Raw genomic sequence first — 27116 nt, forward strand, 5'->3', positions numbered from 1 at the left:
CAACAAACAGTTCTTTCTGTTGAGGAAAAGTTTATCCAGATTTTCACCTAACATCACAGAGAAATTCAAAAGAGCTTTTTCGTATTCAATATAGATTGATTGACACTTCATGATCCACTTAATCCCTGATAATCCCACTTTTCACAAGTAAGCATTACTGTTTAACTAACTCACCTATCGAGCTGTTCCTGTTTTCATTTCTGACCTTTTACATCTGATGCCAGCATATTTAGGCAAGCCATTAATACTGATAACTTCTTTGCAATGACCTAACTAAATGGACTCCATATAATCTGGTTATCTAATCATAAAAATTATTTCTTCCACTTGGATGCTGCCATCTATCACAAACTGGCAGTGACTGATATCAGTTGTAGCAGTGATAAGGTCAATGGAAACTTTGACTGAGTTAGATTAGAACTTGGCAGGAGTGAGTCCTCATTTATTAAGACAAGGGAGGAAAGTAATGGAAACCGTCATACATCTTACATTGGCACTTTCCCTTCGGGTAATGATGATGATGATGATGATGATTGTGGTGGCTCTGGTTGTTGTTGTTGTTGTTGTTGTTGTTGTTGTTGTTGTTGTTGTTGTTGTTGTTGTTGTTGTTGTTGTTGTTGTTGTTGTTGTTGGTGGTGGTGGTGGTGGTAGCATCACAGTTTTTTAGTCCTAAGTCTAACTTGATCAAAAGTAAACTTAAGAGCAAAAGCATTCCATTCATGACCATCCTAACATTGTTTTCAAGCAAACACTTTTTTTTAAAGAAGTTACGATGTAACTTGAAGGAGACATAGCTGCTATTTCTAGCATGTTGCCTTTTTGAAAATCCTGCCATTTTGCTGAGAGTGATGAAAGTAATAGTAGTGATGGTGGTGGTGGTTAAAATTGATGGTATGAATAGTAGTGATGGTGGTAGAAGTGAAGACTATGATAACGGCAGAGGTAAGAAGGTGAATTTTTTACTGGTTTCAGTCATTAGACACTGGCCATGCTGGAGTACTAGCTTCAAGAGTTTCTAAAGGATCACATAAACCCCAGCTCTTACTTTTAGTTTGGTTTTTATTTTATTGATCTTTATTTATCAAATGGTTAAATTACCTTTTTTGAGCCCACATAGTTTTTATATCAGCAAACACACACACACACACACACATGCACATGTGCATGTGTGCATGAAAGCCACTAGTGTAAGGTGCCAGGCAATGGAACCCACAAACCTGTGATCACAAGTCAAATTTCATAACCACACAGCTGTGGTGGCACCATGTAAAAAGCATCCATACTGGTGCCACATGAAAAGCCCCTGTGCTGGTGCCACATAAAAAACACCCAGTACACTTTGTAAAGTGGTTGGTATTAGAAATGGCTGTAAGAACCATGCCAGAACAGACAACTGAGCCTGCTGTAAGTTCTCTGACTTGCCAGCTCTTGTTAGACCATCCAACCGATGCTAGCATGGAAAATGGAGGTTGAATGATGATGATGATGACGATGACAACAACGACGACACAGAAATCCAGGAGAAGGAGGAAGAGGTGAGGGTAATATCAACTTCTTGCTCAGCAAAATAAGAATTCCACCTCCAGACTAACAGTTGAATATTCATCAGAGACGTGAGATGTATCAGCAAACAATTAACACATTCACTTTGTCTTCATAGAAATTAAAAATGAAAGGAAATTGCAATTGAATTGAATTAATGTTTCCTTTATTGCCAAAAATGTTTGTCACACTTTCAGTTGTTCATATCTTTCAAGAATTACTATTCTTACAGAAGTGCATAAAGTTTGCAAGCAAGGGAAATTATTCAATAATTAACTGTAATTATAAGTTGAAGAAATATATCTTAATATAGTTTCCAACCATAATAATTTTCAACTAGCACTAACCATGTCTCATATAATCCTTATTGGCTGTCTTCTTACTTAATTTTCCAAGTTTTTCTCTTCTGAAGAATAACTTTTTTTGTTTGTTTCAGAAATGAGTTGTATTTTTGGATATTTACAAAATTTTTACTTCATGGAGAAAATGTTATGGATTCATTTATATCTTGGTTTACTGTCTGCAGGTTTCATTACAACCAAAGGTAAGTTAGATTCAAATACTTTTTTAAACATATTAAGACGTTGAATAACCAACCCCATATTTTCAGCCAATGAACAAGTTTCTATTCATTGTTAAACCTTTTAGAAATAGCAGCCAAGTCTTAAACTGCACGAAAGAACAACATATTGGACAATGTAGTTCAAAATATTATATTTTGAAAAGAAGACATGATGGTCATGACTAGAGCATATCTGATCATAAGCCTGTTTGATCAGGACTGACCAAGGGCTAAGCAATAACAACAACAATAACACTACCAATCAACATTATTATTGTTGTGGTTATGGTTATAGTAAAGGCAGTATATTGAAGGTAAGAGTTGTGTTAGTTAACCTCAGTTAGCCCTTATTGAGAACATAAGACCATAGGAGTTCCAGCCGTGACCATCCATCTTTAATGTATATCTAAGACAGTAAGGGCAGGATTTGAAGATTCAGCAGCTTTTCTAGAAAGTCAGTAATAAAGAGGTTGAGACTCTTGCTGAAGGTAAGGGCAGTGAGAGAAGTGGTAAGCCAAGTTAATTTGATGGAGAAATTGGAATTTAGCAGAGCAAGTTGAAAGGTGACAGGCAGACAGATACAGAGTTAATTGATAATTAATTACTATCTGTAAGTATATTAGAATTAATTACAAAAAGTGACAGTGAGTGTAGTGTTTGTGATGCTAATATGTAAATGGATATGAAGGCAGCAACCTCACCGGTCAGAATGCTTAGAAGCATTCGATCCATTTTTATGTTCTGGTTTCAAATTCTGCCATGATTCACTTTGCTTCTGATGTTTTTGGGATTGATAAATTAAGTCCCAGTTTAGCACTGGTATCAATGTAATCCACTTACCCACTCTCCCCAAAATTACTGGCTTTGCATCAAAATCAAAAAATGGGAAGATATTGGGCTGAAACAAGTGGAAGTCTTTTGATTTTTTAACAGTCCTTGTGTCCCTGAGCAAGATACAGGAATTCAACAACTTCAGTTTGCCTAAATCAATAAAAAACAAGCAAAAAAAAAGTTTCAGCTCCAACTTTGTGAGTGAGTGGTTTCTTGTGGAAAGTTCATTTAGATATAAAAAAAAAATAGTTGCATGAAGAATGAAACCATCCCACCTGTGTAAATGCAAAGGGGTAAATGGAAAACAAAATGCTTGAGTTTATGTTCTGCAATTATTGCTTACAAATGAGTGAGAAATTTCAAATAAACCACTATTGATGAGCAATTTTTTAATATTTTTCATGTGTGGGAGTGTCTAATAAAGAAAACAGAAGAAATAAAACAATTTTCAATTAAATACCTTAATTTCCAATAAGAACTGAACCACAAACCTGACGCTTACTTGGCTGTGAAAAATAATAAAAATTTATTGCATCTTGACACCCCACTAGTGATGCTACTGATGCTGGTGTTGGCATCCGCTGCCAACTGATTGTTCCATAGCTCAGCACCTTCAAATACAGGTGTTAGCAGCAGGAAGACCATCCAGCTCTAAAGACAATCTCTATGCATTTGTCTAGCTTATACTTGCATGGAAAAAGAGACAGAAACAAATGAATTTACACACACATGCACACACACACACACACACAGACACACACACACACACGTGCACACACACATGCACACACAAAAGATGGAGTGTACACTGCTGCTACATAAAGTGCAATACCAGCTGATAGTGAGAAGCGGGCATTGAATGCAAAGGATATGATGCAAAAACTGGAGAGAAATACAGAGAGAGTGCTCAAGCAGATGTTAAGGTCTATGAATGTCAGGGAAGAGATAAGCTGAGAGATAAAGTGAGCACAAGAAGATTAAGATGTAGAATGAAAGATAGTAATCAAATCTCTCTCAAATATACTCAACTCTCTTAAAAAAGAAGGACACATTAAACAGTGTATTCCCAAGTATACAAAGGGATGGTCATGTTTGAAATGTCCTTAATTACAAGTATGCTGTATTGTAAATAATCTGGCAAAAATAACAACAAGGATACTTTGAATAAGATTGTATTGAGTGCAGTGTGCTTATAGACAAAAAAAAACTAGATGGTCATGGCTAGAATGTTTATGATTATATGTGAACTTGTAGTGAAACTACCTCCTGCCATTAGATACAAACTACTATCGCCATTACATACAATCTTCTCATTTAAATATAAATAAATGCGTGCGTAGTAGAGAACCCATTCCTTGTCATCACGTGACTGATCATTATTCGAATCGGCAACTTCTTCGAACCGTTCCCGCCAGAACGCAAACTGACCAATCACAGCCCTTAATAAGGTCACGTGATAGAGTATATTTCTGATATCTGGTGAGCCCCCTTAACGCTATAAATAGATCAACTCATACCCCACAAATTTGTCTCGGTCCAGTTTCTCTTAGAGACTGTTCCGTGTACCACACGACAGCAGCAGCAGTTCCAGCGACCACTTCAACAGCTTCGTCCAGCCAACGATGACCACCGCCGTCGCCATATCAGCAACACGTTTCTACGACTACTATCCAGCATCATCGTCATGACCAATACGATTACTACCAAGCAGCCTCAATCTCCACCAGCGTCTACACGACTTTCTATGTACACCAAACTACCGCGGCATATCTCTCTCTTCGATTCTGTTAGGTGACTCAGCTTCACCACGATAATAAACAGACAAGATTCTCAGCCAGCGACGAACATCTGTATAACAAGAATCACGGCCTGGCATCGATGCCACGACATCACAACTAGTGATCAGCTCTGCCACACTCAGCCAACTCACTTCACATACAGATTCATATTATTGTGTACCCAAGAACTGGTATAATTGCTCACGTGTTACTGACTCTTTCTATTTGCTGTAATAACTCACATACACATACATGTATCACTCACATACACACTTTTCTTTGTATGACGGCTTGTCTTTGATTATGTTCTTATATGTCGCATTCACACTCTCACACAGACATACATCTTTAACGCTACAATAAATATTTCTGTTATTCATCTTATACGGTTGTGGTTTTTCATTACTGGTCATCTATGTTATCGTCGTATAACATATTTGTATATCATCATCTGATATATAATTTTGTGTTCGACCGTGTGACACGTTTAAATAAAAGGAGTCCTCTGTTTTTTCCATTCGTCACCATTTCTCCTTCTTGAGTTCGCACGGTCGTCCCTTACAAACTTAACTCTTTTACTTGACTTACATTTAAATCAACTATTTCTCAACACGTTATAAATAGGTAAAAGTCTTAAATATCAGGATAACACATCTCAATACCAATAAAGTTGAATAGCTCAGTTGAAAGATCAGAATATTTTAAAGAACCAATATTTTTATGCCATAGGTTCGTTCATTTAAGATGAGAGACTCATTCAGTTCCAACATGACTAACATGAATAGAATATCTACAGGTGGAGAGTTGGCAGAAACATTAACAGCAAGGGTGAAATGCTTAGTGGTATTTTGTCTCTCTTTACATTCTGAGTTCAAATTCTGCCAAGATTGACTTTGCGTTTCATCCTTTCGGGGGTCAATAAAATAAATACCAGTTACGTACTGGGGTCGATCTAATCAACTGGCCCCCTTCCCAAAAATTTCGGGCCTTGTGCCTGATTCTTCTGCTTCTTTTGCATGTATATATTTAATATATATATACATGAGCTCTTCTCAAGGAAACTATTAACACACAGGCAACCATTTGAAGTCATTTAGTCAATGGAGGAGTTTCTACTTGGTCACTCAACTTGATAGAACTAGCAACAAAAAGCCTCCTTCAAAACACAGCCTGGAGTTTTAAAGGAAGGAATAATATATTGGATGGTACAAATTTTGAGACATTATGTCTGGAAAGAGAGAAAATAGCCGAAATGGCTTTGAATCATTGGTCTGCTCAGTTAGTGACAAATTCAAAACATTTTATCAACAGTTTTAGCTACAGATACTCCATTTTCATTGATAAGTATCTCAAAGCATGTTTTATGATTTGAGCAATCCTTATTCTAAAGACAACTGGTGGGGGTGCTATATTGAGTTACTACATTATGTGATAATGATTGCATTGAATTAACTAAAAATATAGGGGCAATCAAACTAGCACATAAATTTACATCACTTATCCTGAACATCCTAATTTTATTTAAATTTATTCATATCCTGAAAATGGCATTGCTCATAGTTCAGAGTAATCCCCTCAAATATTAAACATGTAAAGGATGAACATAAGGGATGAACATAAGACTGGTGTTGTTAGCTCAGTGAGTTTTAAAAGAATGCAGCAAACAATAATACCTCAGTTAACATTTGAAGTGCAAGGAGAAAAACACAGGCTCACAGTAAATAGTATCAATTAGTTGTTGTATATAGCTATGATAAAGGGATGATAACACCTAAATTTTAATTGATTAAAATTAGTATTGATGTTGTTAATGTCGTATTTGAAATGAAGTCAAAAGTGAAGCAACAAATTATTTCAACATAAGCACAACAGTTGAGATGTTAGAATGCAAGTTTGCTGATCCTAAATTAATTTCTTAGAAATGTCTCAATGTTGTGTTCCGAAGTTTGCAAGTCTGAACATAAGCAGAGTCTACTTCTATTTCCCAGTGGAATGGTTAGCAGTAAGGCAGGAGGGGTATCCAGTTGTGCCCCAAAAGAATAAAAGACTACATGAAAATCTTTTGAGGTTTGAGAAAGGAGAAAAAAAGAAAACAGAGATTTGGTGAATAAAAGCTAGAAAGTGAAGGTCACTTAATCAAAATGTTCAAATCATCGTTGGGACAGTTATTGTTGTTTAGCTAAAAGCTGACCTTGGTCAAAAAAAATCATTCCCTTTTTAATTGTGAGGTGTGATATGAGAGAGATTTCATAGCTATTTCTTGCATATTAAACAACCACGTAGAGGTTTCCTTGCTGGAGTTTGATTCCTCCTAATGATACCAACCTACCTGAAGCTGCCATGGGTTGAAAACGAATTATGTTAAAGTGTTCATTTCTAAAAAGCAAACCAGCAGCTCATTATAACAATAAACGAAACAGTCATTTTACTAAATCTCTTCCAATTCTTGATTGTTTTGAAAATTAATTGAAAACATGGATTTTTCATTAAAAATATGCTTACAAAAAGATGAAGGAGGCTTGACTGCTGTTCTTAGCAGGTAAATTGGCCTTATAGTTTGCCCTAACCTCCTCTTTGGCTCATAAGTTTGCAGAAATAATGAAGTACCATATTTTAAGGCTTTATAATATATAGTTTCCCGTTTCTCTGTTCTCCCTCTAATTTCTATATGTCTTCTAGCCCTGAAATATATTTCAATTTCCCATCCATGATATTTATATTATAGCAATTTGAATTAGTGACACTTTCTTATTAAATTGACCCTTAAAAGTGCAACATCCAAAGCTGATATCAGCAGAATTTGAACTGAGGACATCCTGTCTCTTACTCTACTTGTTTCACAAATCCACTGCTCATGTCAATATGGCCTCTCTTCTCTATCCTGTCGATAAAATAAGCATCTATCAATAAACATAACATTTCACTTATTAATTTTTAGCTTTAACCAAAAAAATTAATTTTTTTCAATTAATAATTTTCCTCTAATTGGATCATTTTAAAAATCTGGGGCTGAAATTATAAGCAAGATAGATTAAACGGTTTGATTTATTTCAATAACATTTAATTGGCAGTTTAATTAATGCTGCATTCAACCTTGACTCTTCCCTAATAACTGAGATCAATCTAATCAATTGTAGAACATGGGCCAATGAAGGAGATTATTGTTTGGTCTCATCAGCAACGGTATTCCATAGCAAAGAATTTACGAGTATCTCAAAATATGCATGTGATCGGTGACATCACATGACCAATATCCATCCACACTCATAAAAATATACTGCCAAGTAGAATCCACCTCTTTCTTTTATACCCATGTGTAAGCCTAGTACTTATTATATCAGTCTGCTTTGCCAAACTACTAAATTACAGGGACATAAACACACCAGCATCAGTTGTCAAGCGCTGGTGGAGGGGGACAAACACAGACACAAACACACAAACATATACATATACATACAACAGGCTTCTTTCAGTTCCCATCTACCAAATCTACTCGCAAGGCTTTGGTCGGCCTAAGGCTATAGTAGAAGACACTTGCCCAAGGTGCCACACAGTGGGACTGAAACCAGAACCATGTGGTTGGGAAGCAAGCTTCTTACCACACAGCCATGCCTATATAAGTAATTAAGAGAAGTTTTAATTAAAACTGTTTTGCAAGTTTTATTCACTTGTTACTTGCTTTGCCCCATCCTGAAGTAACCCTTTCAGTAAGACATGTGCCCCTCACCTTATCAGAAGAACAAAGCACTAAAGAAGGGATGAGTTTGTTCATTGCTTCAATAAGACATTTACCATTAAGGTTGGCTCAACTTGGGACTTGAGTGACAAAGAGGGTATTTTTGTTTTAAAAACATATTACAAATGAACATCCAGGTGTGCGTGTGTGTGTGTGTGTTTACACGAACAGACAGACTTGTTTGCATTTGTAAATTAAACAGGATTATGTACCTGAATCTATAGATTCCATGCAATTGATTTTCTTGTCAACTGTATTGATCTGTGACTTCACTAACAAGGGCAGTCAATCCTATGGTCAATTGTACAAAACCTTTCAGTTCAGATATTGTATTCCTGTCTACCTTCAATAGGACAAGCAAATTACTGCACTCTGCTCACTACTAACGCAACTCTTATATTGCAACATAATTCAGGTTTTAATTATATATATTGTATACATGCTTGCACACACAAACACACACACGTATATATATCTATGTATATTTCTATTTCAGCCATTCAACCACAAGAATTTGTCCAAATTCCAGTCAACCAATCAGTGATAGAAGGATCAACAGCTACTTTAAAATGTCAAGTTAGAAATAGAGTAGGAAATTTACAATGGACAAAAAATAAATATGCTTTAGGCATAGACCGAAATTTACCAAATTATGAAAGATATTCAATGGTTGGAAATCCAGCAAGAGGTAAATACACTGTTAACTCTTTTTGTAATGACATAACATGTATAGCTAGAAAACAAGTATTAGTAAAGTATGTGTGTATTCTTTTACTTGTTTCAGTCATTGGACAGCAGCCATGCTAGGGATTTGATAGATGGAAACTAAAAAAAGCCAGTCATACATATATATATATATATATATATATATATATATATATATATATATATATATATATGTACTGATCTATGTGTGTGTGTGTGTGTCCTTGCTAGCCTGAATATGTGTGAGACTAACTGTCTCTTAAATTTACTCTATGCAGACATAATTTTTTATATCGTTTATTAGTTTTGATTGCTGCAACATTTTCTTCTAGTTAACCTGATTTGCTTATTGTCAAGCTACTACTTCAGTCTTCACTGTTCTTATAAAATTGTTTATAATCTAAATGAGTGAATGATTTAGTTCTCTTCAAACTGTGTTTCTTAAAAGAATCAAAATAATGCTTCAGTGTTTAACCACATGTCCTCTTTTTAAGTTGGAATGTTTTACCCCAACTTCCTTCACAGTGAGTCTTGTTACTTTTACATATTCAATTATGTATAATGTTACATGGTGCATTTTCTGGAAGCTGACACTGATTTACAGTCTGTAGCCATTTTCCTCTAAGACATTTTCACTATTTTCTGGGTTGTGTAATCCAAGTTTAAGTAGTAAGAATATTGTAAGCAATGAAATGGGATGTACTATTAACCCTGAAAATTATACATATTGGGGAACACAAAAGAATGCTTGCAGTTCTTTTAGGAAAAACATGAGTATCTGATGAAAACCATTGTTATCAGTATCTTCTTGTTCTGTTTATGTCAGATGGATATTTTAACAGGGTTCTAGGGGTCAACGACCACACTTTAGACTGAAAATGTCTAAGTTTTGTCATCGTTCCTATGGCTGAATGACCTTCCTAACACCAAGCATTTTACAGAGTGTACTGGAGGCATTTTATCATGGTGCCAACCCTATAGATGCCCTTCCCTCAAAAAAAACTCAAGACCTCTCCACACTGCATTGTCTCCGCTCGATTTGCCAACCACCTTACAGAGTGTATTGGGTGCATATTTGTCATGACACCAGTGCTGGTTGGGTTAGGGTTATAATTTGCAGTGAAATTAATGTATGGTGGGAAGAGCAGATTTATTATTATGGAAGGATGGTAGTGGAGAGAGTAACGTGGGGGGGGGTAAGAGTGTTGGTAAGGGGGGATAATAGAAGAGATAAGAAAGAGGGCAAAGGAAAAAGTAAAATCAGGGGTTAGTGTGAAAAAGAGAAGAGCAGAGTAGCAAGGACGATGGGTTAAGTAGGGAGTAACTCTGCATTGTCCCACATTAGACGTATTGCAACATCAGGTCAAAATATTTGTTTAAAGAATTATATTTTTTTTTAATGTTTAAATATTGTAAGAACTTTTTCAATCTCACTTTGTATCTTTTTCCTCTTACAGACGAGTTCCATCTACGAATTGTATCTGTTAAATTAGAAGATGATGGCTTGTATCAATGTCAGGTCGGACAAACAGAAGCTGCTGAAGGCATCAGAAGTAACACTGTTAAACTCACAGTTTTATGTTAGTTCTATTTTTTGAATTCTTCTTTTTAATTTTCTAACATGAGTTTAGATTATCTCAAAGTTTAAAAATGTTCCTTTTTGTTTGTTTTTTTGTAGCTTTATAAATGTTTGATTTCCAAAGAGCAAACCTTCAATTTTAAATATTTCCCAAATGAACATAAAATAATGTTTAAAAGATTTTTATATTAAAAGTGTTGGAAGTGGTTATGTAAGTATTTATGTACACGAGAGAAAAAAATAGCAGAGACAAGCAAGGGTTCTGGCAGCATTGTCAAGGGTTGGTAGAACTTCTTTCTCAGAGACATGCGTTTGTGATATTTCCCAGCTTTGAACTAAAGTCAAATAAAATGAGTTAAACAGTTGCAGACACCAATCATTTCAAAACTGATTGGAGGATTTGGAAATATTTATTGCAAAGGATATCTTTTAAATTTTTATAGCATATTTATCTTGTTTGACGTAAAAAAATAATGAATGAGTTTTAACATAGAAAGCATAGTATCATAGAACCAGATGCAGCCTCAGGCAGGTTGTTATCAAAAGGGTTAATGAGTTGTTTTTAAATTAATAAGCTTGTTCTGACTCTAGGTATGATAATCATAAGAGGTTTGGCAAAGTCGTTGACAACCGGTTATCTAGAACCTGTAATTTTACATTCATCAGTTCATCAAATATTTGATTGCATAACAGCTATTGGTATTAGTTTTTGTTTTATGTTAGCAATTGATGAAGGAGCAATACTCAAAGGAAACTGAATAATTGTAAAAGCATCCACCAGCAAAATATAAGTTTAATCAAGGGCTATATTACTATTTAAACAATTATTTTAACAGAACTGTTTAGTTTGAGAAAGGCTGAACAAGTTAAGTTTCTACTCACAAAAACAAAAGTAGTGATATACATTAGGAAAATCCTGGAAGGACTTGTACCAAACTTTGGCATTGAGAGTTATTCAAACACCAGAACTGGGTACCACTGCATATTGCCAAAGATCTTAATATCAACGTCAAGATACAGGAGCAGATACTGCAACAGCTTGGATTTCATGGGACAACAGCTCTTTAGTATCATCCAAAAATGCCTACATGGGGTGGATGTAGTGTCTTCAAAACAAAGCTGGATCTCCTCCTGTCAAGATTTCCAGGGAGTTCCAGATAAACCTACCTCAAGGCAGGAAACACAAATGAGGGCAGCAACATCAAACTCCCTCATTCACCAAATGCCACATCCATGTTTATATAAAACAAAACATGAAGTTGTTTATAAGATATTTAGTTACACCATGCTACATGTATTTCATTAACATCATGTGATTATTAGCAATGCAAGTTGTATAATGAAATTGTCAGAGAAGTGTACCATATTAGCAGGATTAATATGTCTCAAAGACGGAGAAATAGTTGTAAGGTTCATTCCAACCTGGTTATTCTATTTCCAACAAATAGTAACAACATAGAATGTAAACTAAGACATAGTACCAAGCTAAGACCCACGACTCATTCTAAAAACAATAAGTACATAACAGACACATAGAAAGTTAGTAAAGCCCAAAAACTGTAATGAAGAAAATAAGTAAACCCCAAAAACTGAAATGAAGTTCCACAAGCAGAGGTTATCCAAATCAAACCTCTTAATACCACAAACATCTCGGGGACAAAATATGATAACAGATATATTAAACAATACTACTTCTCATACAAGAGTCCCAATATAGCTTTATAATTAATTATGCACCAATTGCTATTTTTCCTGATCATTGTACCAAACCTTAGATGAGTGTGTTGTAAGGATTATAGTGTAAAGTATACACTATAATGAAATGCGTGCCTGAAGTATTTATGTAAGAGAGAGAAAATTGTTGTCAAAAGTAAATATATGAAGTTATTTTTCTCTTTAATAATTTCAGTTCCACCTGACCCACCACAGATTTTAGAAGCACCGATTGCCGCAGTTATATTAGGAAAACCTACCAATATTACATGTCTTGTGAAAAATGGGAAACCAGGAGCTAAAATTACGTGGTACCTGGCAGGAAAGTTGATGAATCGGAAATTATATTCAACTGAAATGTTTACTAAATCAAACAAACGAGTTGATACAAAAGGCAATATAATGTTAATACCTAAAACAGAACATTCTGGAAAACTACTCGAATGTCATGCTATAAATGAAGCTTTACAAAATCCATATGTGACAAGGGTTACATTAAATGTTCAATGTAAGGAGTATTCTTTTTCCCCCTCTTTTTGTTTCTTTTGTATTATAGTATTTAATATAAATGTTTTTATTACTTGCATTACAGATTACACTACAGAACAAAAAACTTATGACCACCCCGTTTTTTTTTTTTTTTTTTTTATCTGTCACAGTGTATCAGGGATTAGAGATAATTTAATCAAAGACACTAACGTAGGATTTGAGGGAGATTTTGGCTGTTATTTCCAGCAGATTATGCAATCACATAGAAGTTCCCTTGTTGGCTCATTATTACTTTAGTAATGAAGGCCAGGTCAACAAGATGAGAGCCTGAAGATTGACTGTTCAATCACATCAACACTATGCTGCATAGATTAGCTAACAAGAGACTTAATCAAATGGCTAAGTCTACCTTTGTATCATGGTTGGATAGAGCTCTATTATTATGATCTGCAGAAGTGATATAAAAAAAAAGTATACACTACATGACAAATTATTCCGTGACTCTCAAGCAGACTACGTCTCAGACTAGGTTGTTTTTCCATAGAAACATTACAGTGAGGCATTGACTTCATAATCCACCAAGTTATAAGTCTGAGCACCATTCTCATCGTCATTCAGTTCCTATGATCGAATGGATGATATGTCTCAAGTTCTGACAGGCAATATTTTCCCCCAGTAAGACAAAATCTACTGTACAAGACTATAAACAAATCCTTGTAACACTTATGAATTGTGCATATAAGAGTCATCATGACCATCACCCTCATCTACATCACCACCAACAAATCATTTGAGTCAATGAAAGAACATTTGCATGGTTGTTCAACTTACTAGAAATAGCAGTCAAATCTCGCTTAAATATTACAATTTTAAAAAGAGCACATCAAATAATGTTGTCTTGGGTATGTGAAAGAATACATAGACATGACTGGAATATTTGATGGGGTATTTGCTTAATCAGGGTTAATCTGTGACAATGTGTTCATCCCACAAACGATGTAAGTTTTCCAAAAGCACTTGTAGCATTGGATATTCTAACATTGATTACATCATCATGAGTACTCTTAAAGTTTACTATGCTTCCAAGATAATGACCTGACCCATTTGCGAGGCATGTTGTTTATCATACCATCTGAGTCTTGAGTATGTCCTACCCCAGGCCTTGGTTCGAATAAGACTCCAGTCTTCTTGATGTTGATAGTCAGTCCAAATGCATAAGCTGCTGCAGTAGTCCATCTTGTTGTGTATGTAAACAACAGACTGGAACCATTGATCATGTTGTCTCCAACAGTATATTCACTGGGCAATTTGCAAAAACTTGGACCTGCCACATGATAAAAACTGGTGAGAACACAAACCACCTCCAGGGCTTGAAAATGATTACATCTCACTCTTTTGGAACTTTACTGACAAAAAAATAGATGCAAATAGGTCAGACATTATATTGAAGTATTTCAGACAAAAATCATGCCTTCTCATCAATATGACTGTCTTAATCGACATAAATCTATCTACCAAGACCTACAAAAACTGAGCAAATATAAAGATCTTGAAATACAAATTGGCAAAATGGGGAACCTCAAGACTAAAACAATATCTATTGTCATAGGTGTCTTAGGAATGATATCAAAAGGGGCTGATTACTACCTATCTCAAATACGAAAAATCCCAAACTGGAAGAAATTTAAAAAATAATGTTCCTTGGAACTGCTCATATCCTACCAAAAATATAATCTATGTAATTCAAAAAACATTTTAATCTGTAAACATTGTCAAAAGTACTTTTAAATGTACATAATTGCAAACACCTTTTACTGTCATCTTAACATAACATTATCATTTTAACATCATCAACTTACTTTTTAAAACAAACTCCTAATTTTCTTATATTTTGACAGACATTCTCTAGAACAATACTCAGTACAATAATACCAACTTGTATTATTGTACTGAGTTATTAGTACAATACTAACTCAGTCATGGTTTGCATTACAGATTACTACCTTCATTGCTAAAGAAACCTCACTCACACATGCAAAGCACAATGAAACATATTAAAATAAGACAGAGATTGATGCTGTAATGTGTAATAAGTTTTTGTACATTTGGGTCTCTCATTTAGTATGTTTCCTCTTAGCATCTCTCTATTTAATCCTACAGCCTCTGAAATAGCCAATCATTCACTCTCTCTCCCATTCATTGTGCCACACCACCCATGTTATGAAGAATAACGTATGTTCTCCATTTTTTAAGATGTAGGATTTGAGAGAGATGTCTATCGTTTTTAGCAGTTTCAGCCACCATTTGGAGATCAAAAATATTATTAGCAATAATAAAACTAAGTAAAGCATATTGGCAAAACTATAAAATATCTAGAGGAAAAGAAGAAGAAAAAAAAGAGAGAAACCAGAAATATATTTTATACAAAATATTTTAAAAGGATTTTATCTTTTTAATTATACACAAATTTTTTTTTTTTTGCACTTGTATTTTTCGAGTTTGAAAGAGTTAATTCTATGCTAAAGAGACAGCAAGCAATCTACCAATCAGGTTTGCTTTGTACTTCATAAGAAGGCAAAACAATATGTTTTATTGTAATATCAAAGGAATATTTATTGATTTCTGATAGGAGCTATATTGTTTTGAAGCAATGTTATTGATAATCTAAGTGTTACAAAACTCTACGATAAAACTCAATTATGTTCCTTGATATAAGATACTGAAACATTCAAAATCCAATCTGTTAAAATTAGGTCTTATGTGATGATATATGAAACATTGCTTTTCTTCATATTTCATAACATACCTGATATTTTTATGTAAACAATATGCAAAATAGAATATTATGTGTCATAGTGTAGATATTTATTGTACAAACCATGGTATATAACCTTAACTATTATGTTTTGTGTCATACAGCACTTGAGAAATATAATCGTTTCCACACAAATCAATGTTTTTGTGATATAAAATAGAAATTAATGCAAGAAACATTAAGCATAAAATACTAAAATTTTACATCACATGTGAGTAGAAGACAGATTTACTAAAAATGACCAAAGAAACTACTCTGGGATAAATAGTTAACTCTTTCATGTTCAAATGACTGACCAGCCCAATTAACTGTTAAAATTTCCTCAGATAATCTGGTATCCAATCTTGGCAGCAACATAAACTGGGGTTATGAATTAACTGTTAAGAGTTTTATGTAGTTTCTATTAGACATATATCCACCTATTTGACAGACACAGAAAAGAACCAACTGGTCTCACTGATAGGACTTCATCCATTTATCTATCAATTGCATTAAAATCTTAGTAGCTAATTAATAATTTGATTCATTGCTAACATCGAAATGAAGTGGAACACATCACCATGTCAGTTATTTGTAGAATAATCTTTCTGCTAGCACAAAATGATTGGTCAACTATTTTGTGGATTAAAAATAAGAAAGAATTATAGAAACCTTAATTTGAAAAGGCAGAATGACAAGTATTCGATGGTGTAATTAGTAATGCATTCACTTGGTAAACAATAGGTATGGGGATCAAATACTGGCAATGGGCCTGTTTGAGTGTTTTCAGTGTAAAATTAAGTGATTCTAATATGTTTCCTTTCTATGTTGGTATGAGCTGGATGGGATCTGCTTCATCATATTATTTTATCATTAGTTGTGATTCTGTGTCATATTTGTGAGAATTCAGTCTTCTGAGAGCAGCCATTAGCACCGATTTCCATGTCTTCTTTCATTTTGCTTCTTCTGTGCATAGTAAGGAGTCTAATTGGGTTTACTTGACCCTTTTTCACCCAAATATCATCCTTCAATGATCAAGTCTCCTATGTAAGCACCATGCCATTAGTAAAAATTCCTGTTTCCCTTTCATGTAGAAATAGAATTCTCATTGATGTTTCCTTTATTATTATAGTTTAACCCCTGATCAAGCATAGTATATGCAGGACTGCATTAACTATAAGGATTATAGGGTGTTCCAGTTATGGCCACCCTGTCTTTTCTTAAAAGGTATCTAGGACTACATTATTCAAAATGACTTTCTGGTTTTAAGGTGGTGAGGTGTCGTTTGAAGAAAATTTCCAGCAAGTTGAATATCTACATACATAGTCCCCCATTGTCTTGTTATACCATGTAAAATGCAAATGTTTCAAGTGGATAACATATTGGTCAAGCAGTTCGTATGGGGAGAGTAAAAATCTGCAACTGGCTGTTCTGATGTGTCTGTGGGCACACAAATTCCACACACTTTACATAGTTTGCTTAAACTGTTAAGAATTCAAATTCAGATTTTCTGAAAAAATTTCATGATTAGACAGGCATCATATCCAAGAATTAATGTATCATTATCTCTCATTCACTGAATCCCATGATATCGGACAAAAACCTGAAGGCCATGGAAACTTTAGGACACTTTTAGACATAAGAGTTTATTGGAAAAGAAATATTGGCCCCACTATATTTACTGCATAGATTAGAGGGGTAAAAAGAAATTTTGTCAGATTATTTATATGAAAATCTAACCCATTTTGCTTTGTATTTTAAAAGATTTTTCCTTTTTAAACTAATTATTTTTTTAATGATTTATTTATTCACTTATCCAGATCCTCCAGATATTACAATGAAAATAAATATTACAGGAAAAATTAGGCAAGGAATGAATGTACAGTTAGCATGTGAGGGTTTTGCTAATCCACAACAGATTAAATGGAAGTAAGTAGTTAAATTATTTTGTTTTTGATTTTTTCTTATTTTTTTTCTTATATATTTTTCAATTCTCATACAAGTGAGATAATTAAATGAGATATTTTGTTTTATCATCCCACCACCAAATGTTTCTTTTTACAACTGGATTTTCTTCCTGCTATTAATTGTTCAACCTTGAAATAGAAACTAAATTTGTTATGCTCACTGATGTGAGTTACAACAACTTACTTGTATCCTAGATGCATTTAGACTTTTATATGCGTTGCATGGTTCATGGAAACACTTGCAAAATTAATATAAAAATTATACACAGAGAGAGAAAAGAAATTTTTAAGACACATTGTCTAACTGCAAAACAAATCTAGGTTTTAAGCAAAAAAATATGCAATAGGTATATTATATAATCTTTATAAGAGAAATGACATATATTTGATAAATATACATCAATAAAGATTTTCTCTATCTTATAGTATTCAGACATTTTAATTTAACAAAAATTTTCCAACATCCCTCCATTTATATATTAAAAGATGTATGTGCACATGCACACACACACACACACAGAGGAAATTACATTCTCTGATACTTTTCAGAGTTTTATGTTTATTGCTGATTGCAAAACAACAATAAATGCAGAAATACATAGAATTTTTGTGAATGAATTGATGTTTAGAAGTTAAAAAAACACCAAAGGACATCTGATGTATGAGAACTTGTTGATAGAATAGTAAAGGGAACTTATAATTGGTTGGATCAACTGAACAATAAATTAATGTATAAGTGGCTGAGTATCACACTGTTATATGGACTGTTAGATTTGTTTGTAGTTCGTCTGAGTTCCTTGTTTCATTGTTGTTTTGAATGACTGTGGAAGTTGGAGGTTATTGATATATATGGCGAGGACATGATTCTTGTTTCTTAATAACGAACATTGGGTGAGTGCGTTCTTTGTCTATAATTAATAAATAAATGTAATAACTAAGTTGTACAACTCGTCTTTTCTCTGCGAGTCCCCCGAGAGGAATACAACACACACAGACATATTTACTCTTAACATAATTCCCAAACTGAATCAACATGATACAAAAGGTGATAAGGCTGGACCTTTGAATTCAAGATTCAAGTACACCTTTCGTGTTGAGAACAATCATTATTAAAATGAATGAGTTAAAAAAGAAAAGGTAGGGGGAGAATACATCAAAATTTTAATTCGTCATCATCATCATCGTCATTTTATGTTCATCTTCCATACTGGCCTGAGTTGGCTGCTTTGACAAAAACAGGCAAGTCAGAAGACTACACCAAGCTCTGCTATCTGTTTTGGCATGGTTTCTATAGTTGGATGCCCTTCCTCACATCAATCACTTTTCAGAGTGTACTTGGAGAGTACTGGGTGCTTTTTACATAGCACCAGCAGCAGCAGCGAGGTCACCAAGTAACTTGCAAGGCAAGACTCCTTAACTGAGGGAGTAGTATGGAGGGAGAGAATGCCTTGCATTAGAAAAGAGACTTGTTTCCTTTAGATGGAGACAAGAGAGGAGAGAATGATGGTGAAGATGTAAGAGAGAAGGGGCAGAAGCTGTACACTGAAATTACAGGGTCGTGTATATAGAGAAGTGGACCAGGATTGGAGAAAGTAGGTAGGTGGATGAAGTCACGAGATTTTGAGAGAGAAGTGGAAGTTAGTGGTGGGGAGAAAGGGGAAGGATTAAACAGGGGCAAATGGTTGGACAGTTGTGGGAGAATGGTGGGTAGTAGTGGGAGACATCTATAATGAACATGGGTTGGTTGTGGGAGAAAGGTGGACGTCAATAAAATATGGATTGAGGCAGGAAAGTGAATCTGGTCTTTAACAATTCAGTGACAACTCCAGACATTGAATTCACTGCATCAAGTATGTCAACATCCAGGCGAGATGCCTTTCTTGTTGTCAACCCTCACCTGTTTCTAAGTAATCATCATCATCATCATCATCATTTTTTAAAGTCTGCTTTCCATGCTGACATGGGTTGGATGGTTTAACAGGAGCTGACCAGGCAGGAGCCTGCACCAGGCTTCACTGTCTGTTTTGGCAGGGTTTTTACGGCTGGATGCCCTTCCAAATGCCAACCACTCCAGATTGGACTGAGTGCTTTTTTCTTATGTGGCACCAGCACAGATGAGGGTCAGTTTTGGCATAGTTTTTACAGCTGGATGTCCTTCCAAATGCCAACCATTTTACAGTGTGGACTGGGTGCTTTTCATGTGGTGCCAGCACTGGCAGAGTCACCAAGTAACTTACAAGACAAAGATCCTTTGAGAGGGGATGTGACAGAAACAGGTGTCTTGCTGTAGGGGAGAGACATAAATAAACAGTAAGTAGCTGAACATGATTTAACAGAAGATTGTAAAAGGAAGACAACCTGACACTCATTTACAAATACCATATCACAAACACATGCATATATGTGTGGACGGGTGGGTGGATGTATGTGTATGTGTGTGTTTGTTTGTGTGTGTGTGTACGCATGTATATATCAATGCATATGTATGTGTGTGTGTGTATATGTGTGTATGTATAAATAACATACATACATCTTCAACTGCTAGAAATATCAATGTAACTCAAAATTTCTTTGTAGACGACCTGAAGATTTATGCTAAAAGTGTTAATAATGCCAAAATACAACTGGAATTAATACCATTTTCAGCTGATATTGGCATGGAATTTCGCCAAAAGAAATGTTCATATTTGGTTATAGAATGAGGAAAACAAGTCCCCCAAACCCAAAACCTGTGCATCAATGGTTTCTCTCTCTTCCCCCATTCCAGACAAAGGATATTACAAGTACCGAGGCATAGACGAAGATGTATCATAGGAAGGCACTGTGAATAAAGATAGAGTGACCCGAGAATATTACACCAGAGTTAAGAAAATATGGCAGTCGGAACTCTCCTCTTACAGCCAAACAATATCCCACAATGCATTTGCAGTACCAGTGCTGATCCCAACATTTGGGATACTTGATTGGTCTGTAGAGGAAATCCACTCCATAGATATCAAAACCAGCAAAATCCTGATAACAACTGGAAACTTCCACAGAAACAGTGATGTTGACAGGTTCTACCAAAGAAGAAATGAAGGTGGTAGAGGCCTGAGATCAGTGCAAACAGCCTTCGAATGCCATATGGTATCACTCAGGCTGCACCTGTTAAACAACAGCAGTCAAAATAAATATGTAAATGCTGTCCTGAAAAGTGAAGTGAGCAACATTTTACACGTTGGCAGTGAACTCCTCAAGAAGCACTCTCTTCCTGATGATCTCCTATAAAGCCCCAAAACAGCTGGGCTCTCTTACCTCAGAGAAGACCTGGATGGAAAGCTCTCAACATACAGAATAAAGACTATGCATGGGTATGTTGCCTGGAAGCTTGAAGACGACAGAATTGACACGAAGCACAGCCTCTCTTGGACACAAGACCACTACATTACATCACACTGATGAACAAGAGACAGTGATGCTCTTGTAATCCCAAGGTGCAGCTGCATGTGTAGGGTGTGGAAGACATTATGCATGTGATAAGCAGCTGTCTTAAAATGTCACATCCAGTTTGGGGATGGTGTGTGTGCATATATAATATATGTGTGTGTGTGCACAAATATATGTATATATATATATATATATATATAAATTCATTAATTAGAAATATTCAATAGGAATATGATATGCTGAATTTATATCGAGTGTTCGTATATATTATGGTATCAATAATATTAAAATTTTTTTTATATAAATTTCAAAATATTAATACAGTTAATACGAGCTGTTATATATATATATATATATATATATATATATATATATATATATATATATATATATATATTGTTGTACTTGGGGATGGTCATATTGCCAGTTTAGCCAATAAAAACACACGCACTGTATATTTGGTGTTAATTTGCTTCAGCTTTATATTACATTAATCTTAATCTTATTTCTGCCAGAGTTCTTTCGTCACACTTCTGTGACCTCATCAGTGGTCCTTTGTTTCCTTCCTTATGTGTGTCTCACCTTGCTAACTATCAGCCATTTTGTATTTTGTATTCCTATTGTATGTGTCTACGCATGCGTGTCCTTCAATGTGTCTGTGTCTTTTGTAAGTGCATGTGTGTATGGGGAGTGTCTGTATCGCCTATATACTCTGTTAATACGTGTTTGTTTGTATTTGTTTTTATTTATTTATTTGTTCATGTGTGTGTTTTGTTTTTGTTTTTTTTTTGGGTGTTTAATTAAATTTTGTTAACGTATGTAGTATTTAATTCCATTTGTTTATCTATGTATTGTATTATACTTTGTTCATATTATTATTGGTTTATGGGTAACATGTTGTCACATGTTGTGGTTTGTGGTTTGTTAGTGGTGTGTGTTAGTGTTCCATTCTAGTTTCCTATTCAGGCTAGGTTTCTCTTCTATTATGTGTGTAGCTTCAGTAATTTGTCTAAGTGCTGCATCACTGCTATGTGTAGATAAGATTTTAATTTCTATGTTGTTGATTGAGCCTCTATGTTCTTGCTCAGCGTGCTGGTACAGAACTGATGAGTTCTTCCCTTCCTTAAGTTCCCTCCAATGTTCGTTTGCCCGCTCCCCTATGCTCCTTGCTGTTTCGCCTACATATGTCATTGTCTTATTTCTGCATCGTCCCTCTGTACATCTTATACTATAGACCACATTTCTGGTTTTGCAGTTCGTTTGTGGGCTAAATCTACATACGATACAGTTCCTATCAGTGCAGGGGGTTCTACTGAAAGGGTATGTTCTACTGATAAGGGATTTAATAGGGTTGCCTGGCCTTAATTCTTAGCTTAAGTTTGTCTAGGGCCCTTCTAAAGCGGTACGCCAGTTCGCCTCTAGGGGTGGTGTCGACGAACATGATGCTCTGGTACTTGTGGCTATCGTACCATGAGCTTGCCTTCCCTATTTTCTTCTTAGTCCTTTCTATGGTGTTCCATGATTTGCTCCTACAGAGTGGGCAAATCCCATTCCTATCGTTGCATTTGATTGTTTCAAACTTCTTCATAGCTCCTTTGTATACCCTGATCCTTTCTTTATGGCTGTAACCTGAGAACTGCATGCGTTGGACGAAATGTTGTATATGTCTCTTTAATTCTGTAGGGTCGCACATGCAGGAGACATTTCGCATTGCTCTGACGAGGTCTGCCATCAATATATATATATATATATATATATGGAAAAACATATGTAGATATGTTGGAGTTAGGAAATCAATATTCGAAAGTTTCAAAAAGATATATATTAATATACATAGTATTAATCAACATTGAGATATATATTTCAAAACTTCTCTCAGTTTTGCATTTCTGCTGCTCATTGGTGTGAAGCAAAAATCTGAAACCCTGTTTTCTGATGGGGAGAAGCCTCAGCTTTGAATAAATAAACTATCCTGTACGTATTGAGTACTCTACCTCTTTGTGAATTCAAAACATGTGTGCATGTATGACTATAGACAGACAGATAGCCAGAGTGATAGAGAGAGAAAGTAAGAGTGAGAGATAGATAGATAGAGAGAGAGAGAGACAGACAGACAGAGACAGAGACAGAGACCCTGTTAATTTCCATTCTGTGGTTTAATGTATATTGATTGATCTCAGTCTTCTATGGGGAAGAGGTTGATAAATCCTTGCTTTTCCATTTCATTGTGAGTGGTTGTCCATGATCCTTCTCTGCAAGACTATTCCTGATTCTTGGAGACAAACAGACAAAGAAGGAGAATTACTGACTCTTGTTCCTGACTGGTATCCTTTATTTATTATCCCCCGAGAAGGATGACAGGCATGCAGTCAAGGATAGGAACCCCAGAGGCAAAGCATTCTAGCCAAAACTTTAATACTCCTGCCATTTCACAGCCTATGTGCACACACACACACACACACACACACACACACACACACATGCGTGTATGCGTGTGTGTGTGTGTGTGTGTGTTTAAAATGTTTGCATATGTCTGCATCTCTCTACACATTTGTTTGCTTTCCTTTACTTCTCATATAAGTGCTTCCTCCACCATCACCACTGCCATTGGGAATCATTTCATGACCCCCCACCCCCACCCACACACTCCATATCCATTATTTAATGTATACACACACACACACACACACACACACACATATATATATTAGTTTCTATCTAATATCCTGCCTTCCTAACTCTCCATTCCCTCCTTCCTCTCCTCTCTAATCATTTCCTGCTACTCACACACACACTATCTATCTCTCTATCTATCTCTCTATCTATCTCTTTCTTCCTTCCCTTCTTTCTAATCTAATTATTTCATGCCAACTTCATTAATTATTAATTTTATTTACACTGTGTAACCACAATTAATTGATTCCCTCCTTTTTCTCTCTCATCATTTCTATCTTATACACACACACACACACACGTGCGCACACACACGCACACACACACATTCTGGGATCTTTATCCCAAAGGATCCATAAATATTAATCATCTGTTTTCTCCATGATTCTACTGAGCTAAGATAATCTGATAATTTCTCTCACCTTTCTCAGTCTCATCTCCTCCCTCCCTCTCCCTTTCTCCTTCTCTCACTCTCTCAACTTATCTATTTGTCTTTCTGCACATTCTCTATTACTTCATACCTGGCCACCATACATAAACTCACACGCGCACACACACACACACACACACACTAACACTCTCACACATACAATGTACACCACACTGAAAATTATTACATACACTCACCCATACAAAGGGATCTTTGTTTTCCCTACGGATCTATAAACAATAATCATGTTTTTCTCCCTGATTCTGCTGTGGTAAAATAATCTAATAATATATCTCCCCCCCCCCCCCGCCTTTCCCACACACACTTTCATCTCCCCCCCCCCCTATTTGTCTGCTAATCTACTTGTGTTACTTCATGCCTGACCATTCATACATGCAAACACACACACACACACACACACACACACACACACCATGGGTAAAAGTCTCTGCATGGTGGCTGGAACTGCTAGAAATAGCAGTCAAGTTTTCCTCAATTCACAGCCTACAGTCTAACAAAAAAAAGTCCTAGATGTACTGTTTTGGGAAAGCAATGGAATGGTTTTGCATCTGGAATATCTTTGATTATGGCTACTTCTCGTTCTGAACTACTTTGGGTTTTTTAAATAACAGCAACAACACACAATGTCTGTCTGTGCGTTGCACTAAAACAACAGATATTCAACTGCTTCCAGTTCCATGACAAGAAATATCCATCCATGAGTGTGCCAGGAACTTGCAAGACAAGACAAAATCCCCTCCACTGGGAGCGGGTGGGGGGTCGTATTGAGGGAGGTGGCTGTGTGCCAATTGATGAGAGTTTAAAAGAATAATAGAGGGAGGGAGGGGGAGATAGATGCCTTGCTGTAGAAGAGAAGCAAGGATACCACAGATGGAGAAGAAGGGGAGAGAAAGAGAGACAAGTAAAAGAATATGGGAGAGATGGTGGTGGAGATATGCCAAACTAGAGTAGGGGGTGAATACAAATGAATGGATACAGGGGATTGGAGTGTGGTGGTGAGTGGGGCGAAGGAGAAGTTTTCATAAGAATGGGAAGAAAGATGGGATAGAGATGGCTGCAATAATTGAAGGTTAAGGATATAGGAGTGGCTCAGTGGATTGGTTATGGTAGATATATGAGGGATGATAGGGGATAAAGGAGGTGTTAAGGATGGCATATAGAAGGGAGGAGAGAGAGAGAGAGCATGGCTGAAGAAAGATAATGAAGAATGGAAGTGGCTGTGGGTGGGGGGAAGAAGGAGGAAAGGGAAGAGATGATAGGGGATGTGCTTATTCTACTTTCAGGTGATTCTGCTATAAGTCCAAGGTCTGAAATTTGGTGGAGGAGGGGAGTCAATTAGATACCCTAGTATTCAACTGGTACTTATTTCATGGAACCCTAAAGGACAAAAGGCAAAGTGGACCTCAGTGGAATTTGACCCCCAGAATAAGAAGACAGACAAAATGCTGCTAAGCATTTCACCCATTATGCTAACGATTCTGCCATAAAGAAGTGATGAGTGTTCTTAAGGAATAGGATGTGAGCATGTGGGTGGGGGAGTGAAAATGGGGGTGGGTCAGAGTTTCATACATACAAGCATTTACCAAGATGGTTTTAGGACATCACTTCTGTTGTGGTGGACAGGTTTTCCTCAAGTGCAACAGTGTGTCAAACATCTCGATCATTTGTCATCTCCTCCTTAAGTCTCAGCATCTTCAGATTGGCTTTCAATACTTCATCTTATGTCTTTTTGGATCTCCCTTTTCCATGAGTTCTGTCTACTTTAAGGCTCTTGGCACTTCTTTATGCAACTCTCCTCATCCATACACATCACATGACCAAACCCATACACATCACATGACCTCATCCATACACATCACATGACCAAACCCAGACAGTTTCCTTTCTTCATCTAATTCCTCTTGTGCCTAACTTTTCTCTCAAAACACCAACACTCTATCACACGTGTACACTGGCACTGGCACATCCAATGAAGCAAACTAGCTTCATCCTGCTCTTCATCCTCACATGTCCTCTGCATTTACATCTCCGTCTCACTACTACGTATATTGTTGTATGTACACAAGCATCACAGAATCTGCCTTTTACTGAAAGAGAAACCATTTGTTGGCAACAGAGGTTATAGCTCTCTGAACTTTCTCCATCCAATTCTTATTCTAGTGATTACACTTTCAGAGCATCCTCTTCCACTACTAATTAGGTTGCCTAAGTAACAGAAATTATCTACAGCCTCTAGAGAGCACCCAGGGCATTTAGGGAAAATCAATTTCCCATGTGACCTCAGACTTAATGGCACCTGTGCATCTTCCACATACAAACACTACTTTCTTTGTTAGCAATTCCAGTGTTATGAAAGTTAGATGATAATCATGAAGCAGGAAGCAACACTAAATGAACTCACTGCAACAATGTGGCTGTGGGTTGGCAACAAGAAATAACACAAGACACCTTTGGTGTATCTGTGTAATTAGGAGTTGTGTGTCAAGTGTCTCCCAAATTACCTGATCTGGTTGTTACCCGTTTTGTTGATCCTTTCTTGTTATGTTGATGTTTTCTGCTGTTATTGTTCACAATTATTATTCTTTTTATTATTATACTTTACTATTATCATTGATTTCTCCATTTCATTCCATGTAATTCTCCCACCGTTTCTCTACTTCATCCTTGTAATGTTGCCAACATTTTGGATTCATGTAAAGAACAACAGAAGTCAACTTTGCTCTCACCCTTCTGGGATTAACAGAGTTCTAGTGAAATACTGGGGTTAATGAAGAGAGTAGCAATCAAGTTGTGAGGTTATTAAAGTACTAGTCAAATACTGGGCTTCACAAAGAAAATACCAGTCAAATACTGGGGTTGATAAAGTAACA

At 35.9% G+C, this 27116-nt stretch overlaps 1 protein-coding gene across 11 annotated transcripts in view; it reads left to right on the forward strand.

The window, feature by feature from the left end:
- LOC106878768 (irregular chiasm C-roughest protein) overlaps nt 1-27116 on the forward strand; it is an 898223-nt gene that overhangs the window by 768219 nt on the left and 102888 nt on the right. For all 11 annotated transcript variants that reach the window (XR_016241877.1, XR_016241876.1, XR_016241878.1 and 8 more), the window contains 5 exons: nt 1979-2086; nt 8946-9137; nt 10612-10734; nt 12643-12954; nt 17550-17658. Coding sequence is in view for 8 of the 11 variants with exons in the window: in XM_089352175.1 (XP_089208301.1) it covers nt 1981-2086; nt 8946-9137; nt 10612-10734; nt 12643-12954; nt 17550-17658 (842 nt within the window). In the remaining 3 variants the exon portion in view is untranslated. The remainder of the gene's footprint in view (nt 1-1978; nt 2087-8945; nt 9138-10611; nt 10735-12642; nt 12955-17549; nt 17659-27116) is intronic.

This window comes from Octopus bimaculoides, chromosome 5, assembly GCF_046866305.1.
Source record: "Octopus bimaculoides isolate indiv1 chromosome 5, ASM4686630v1, whole genome shotgun sequence".
NCBI lineage: Eukaryota > Metazoa > Mollusca > Cephalopoda > Octopoda > Octopodidae > Octopus > Octopus bimaculoides.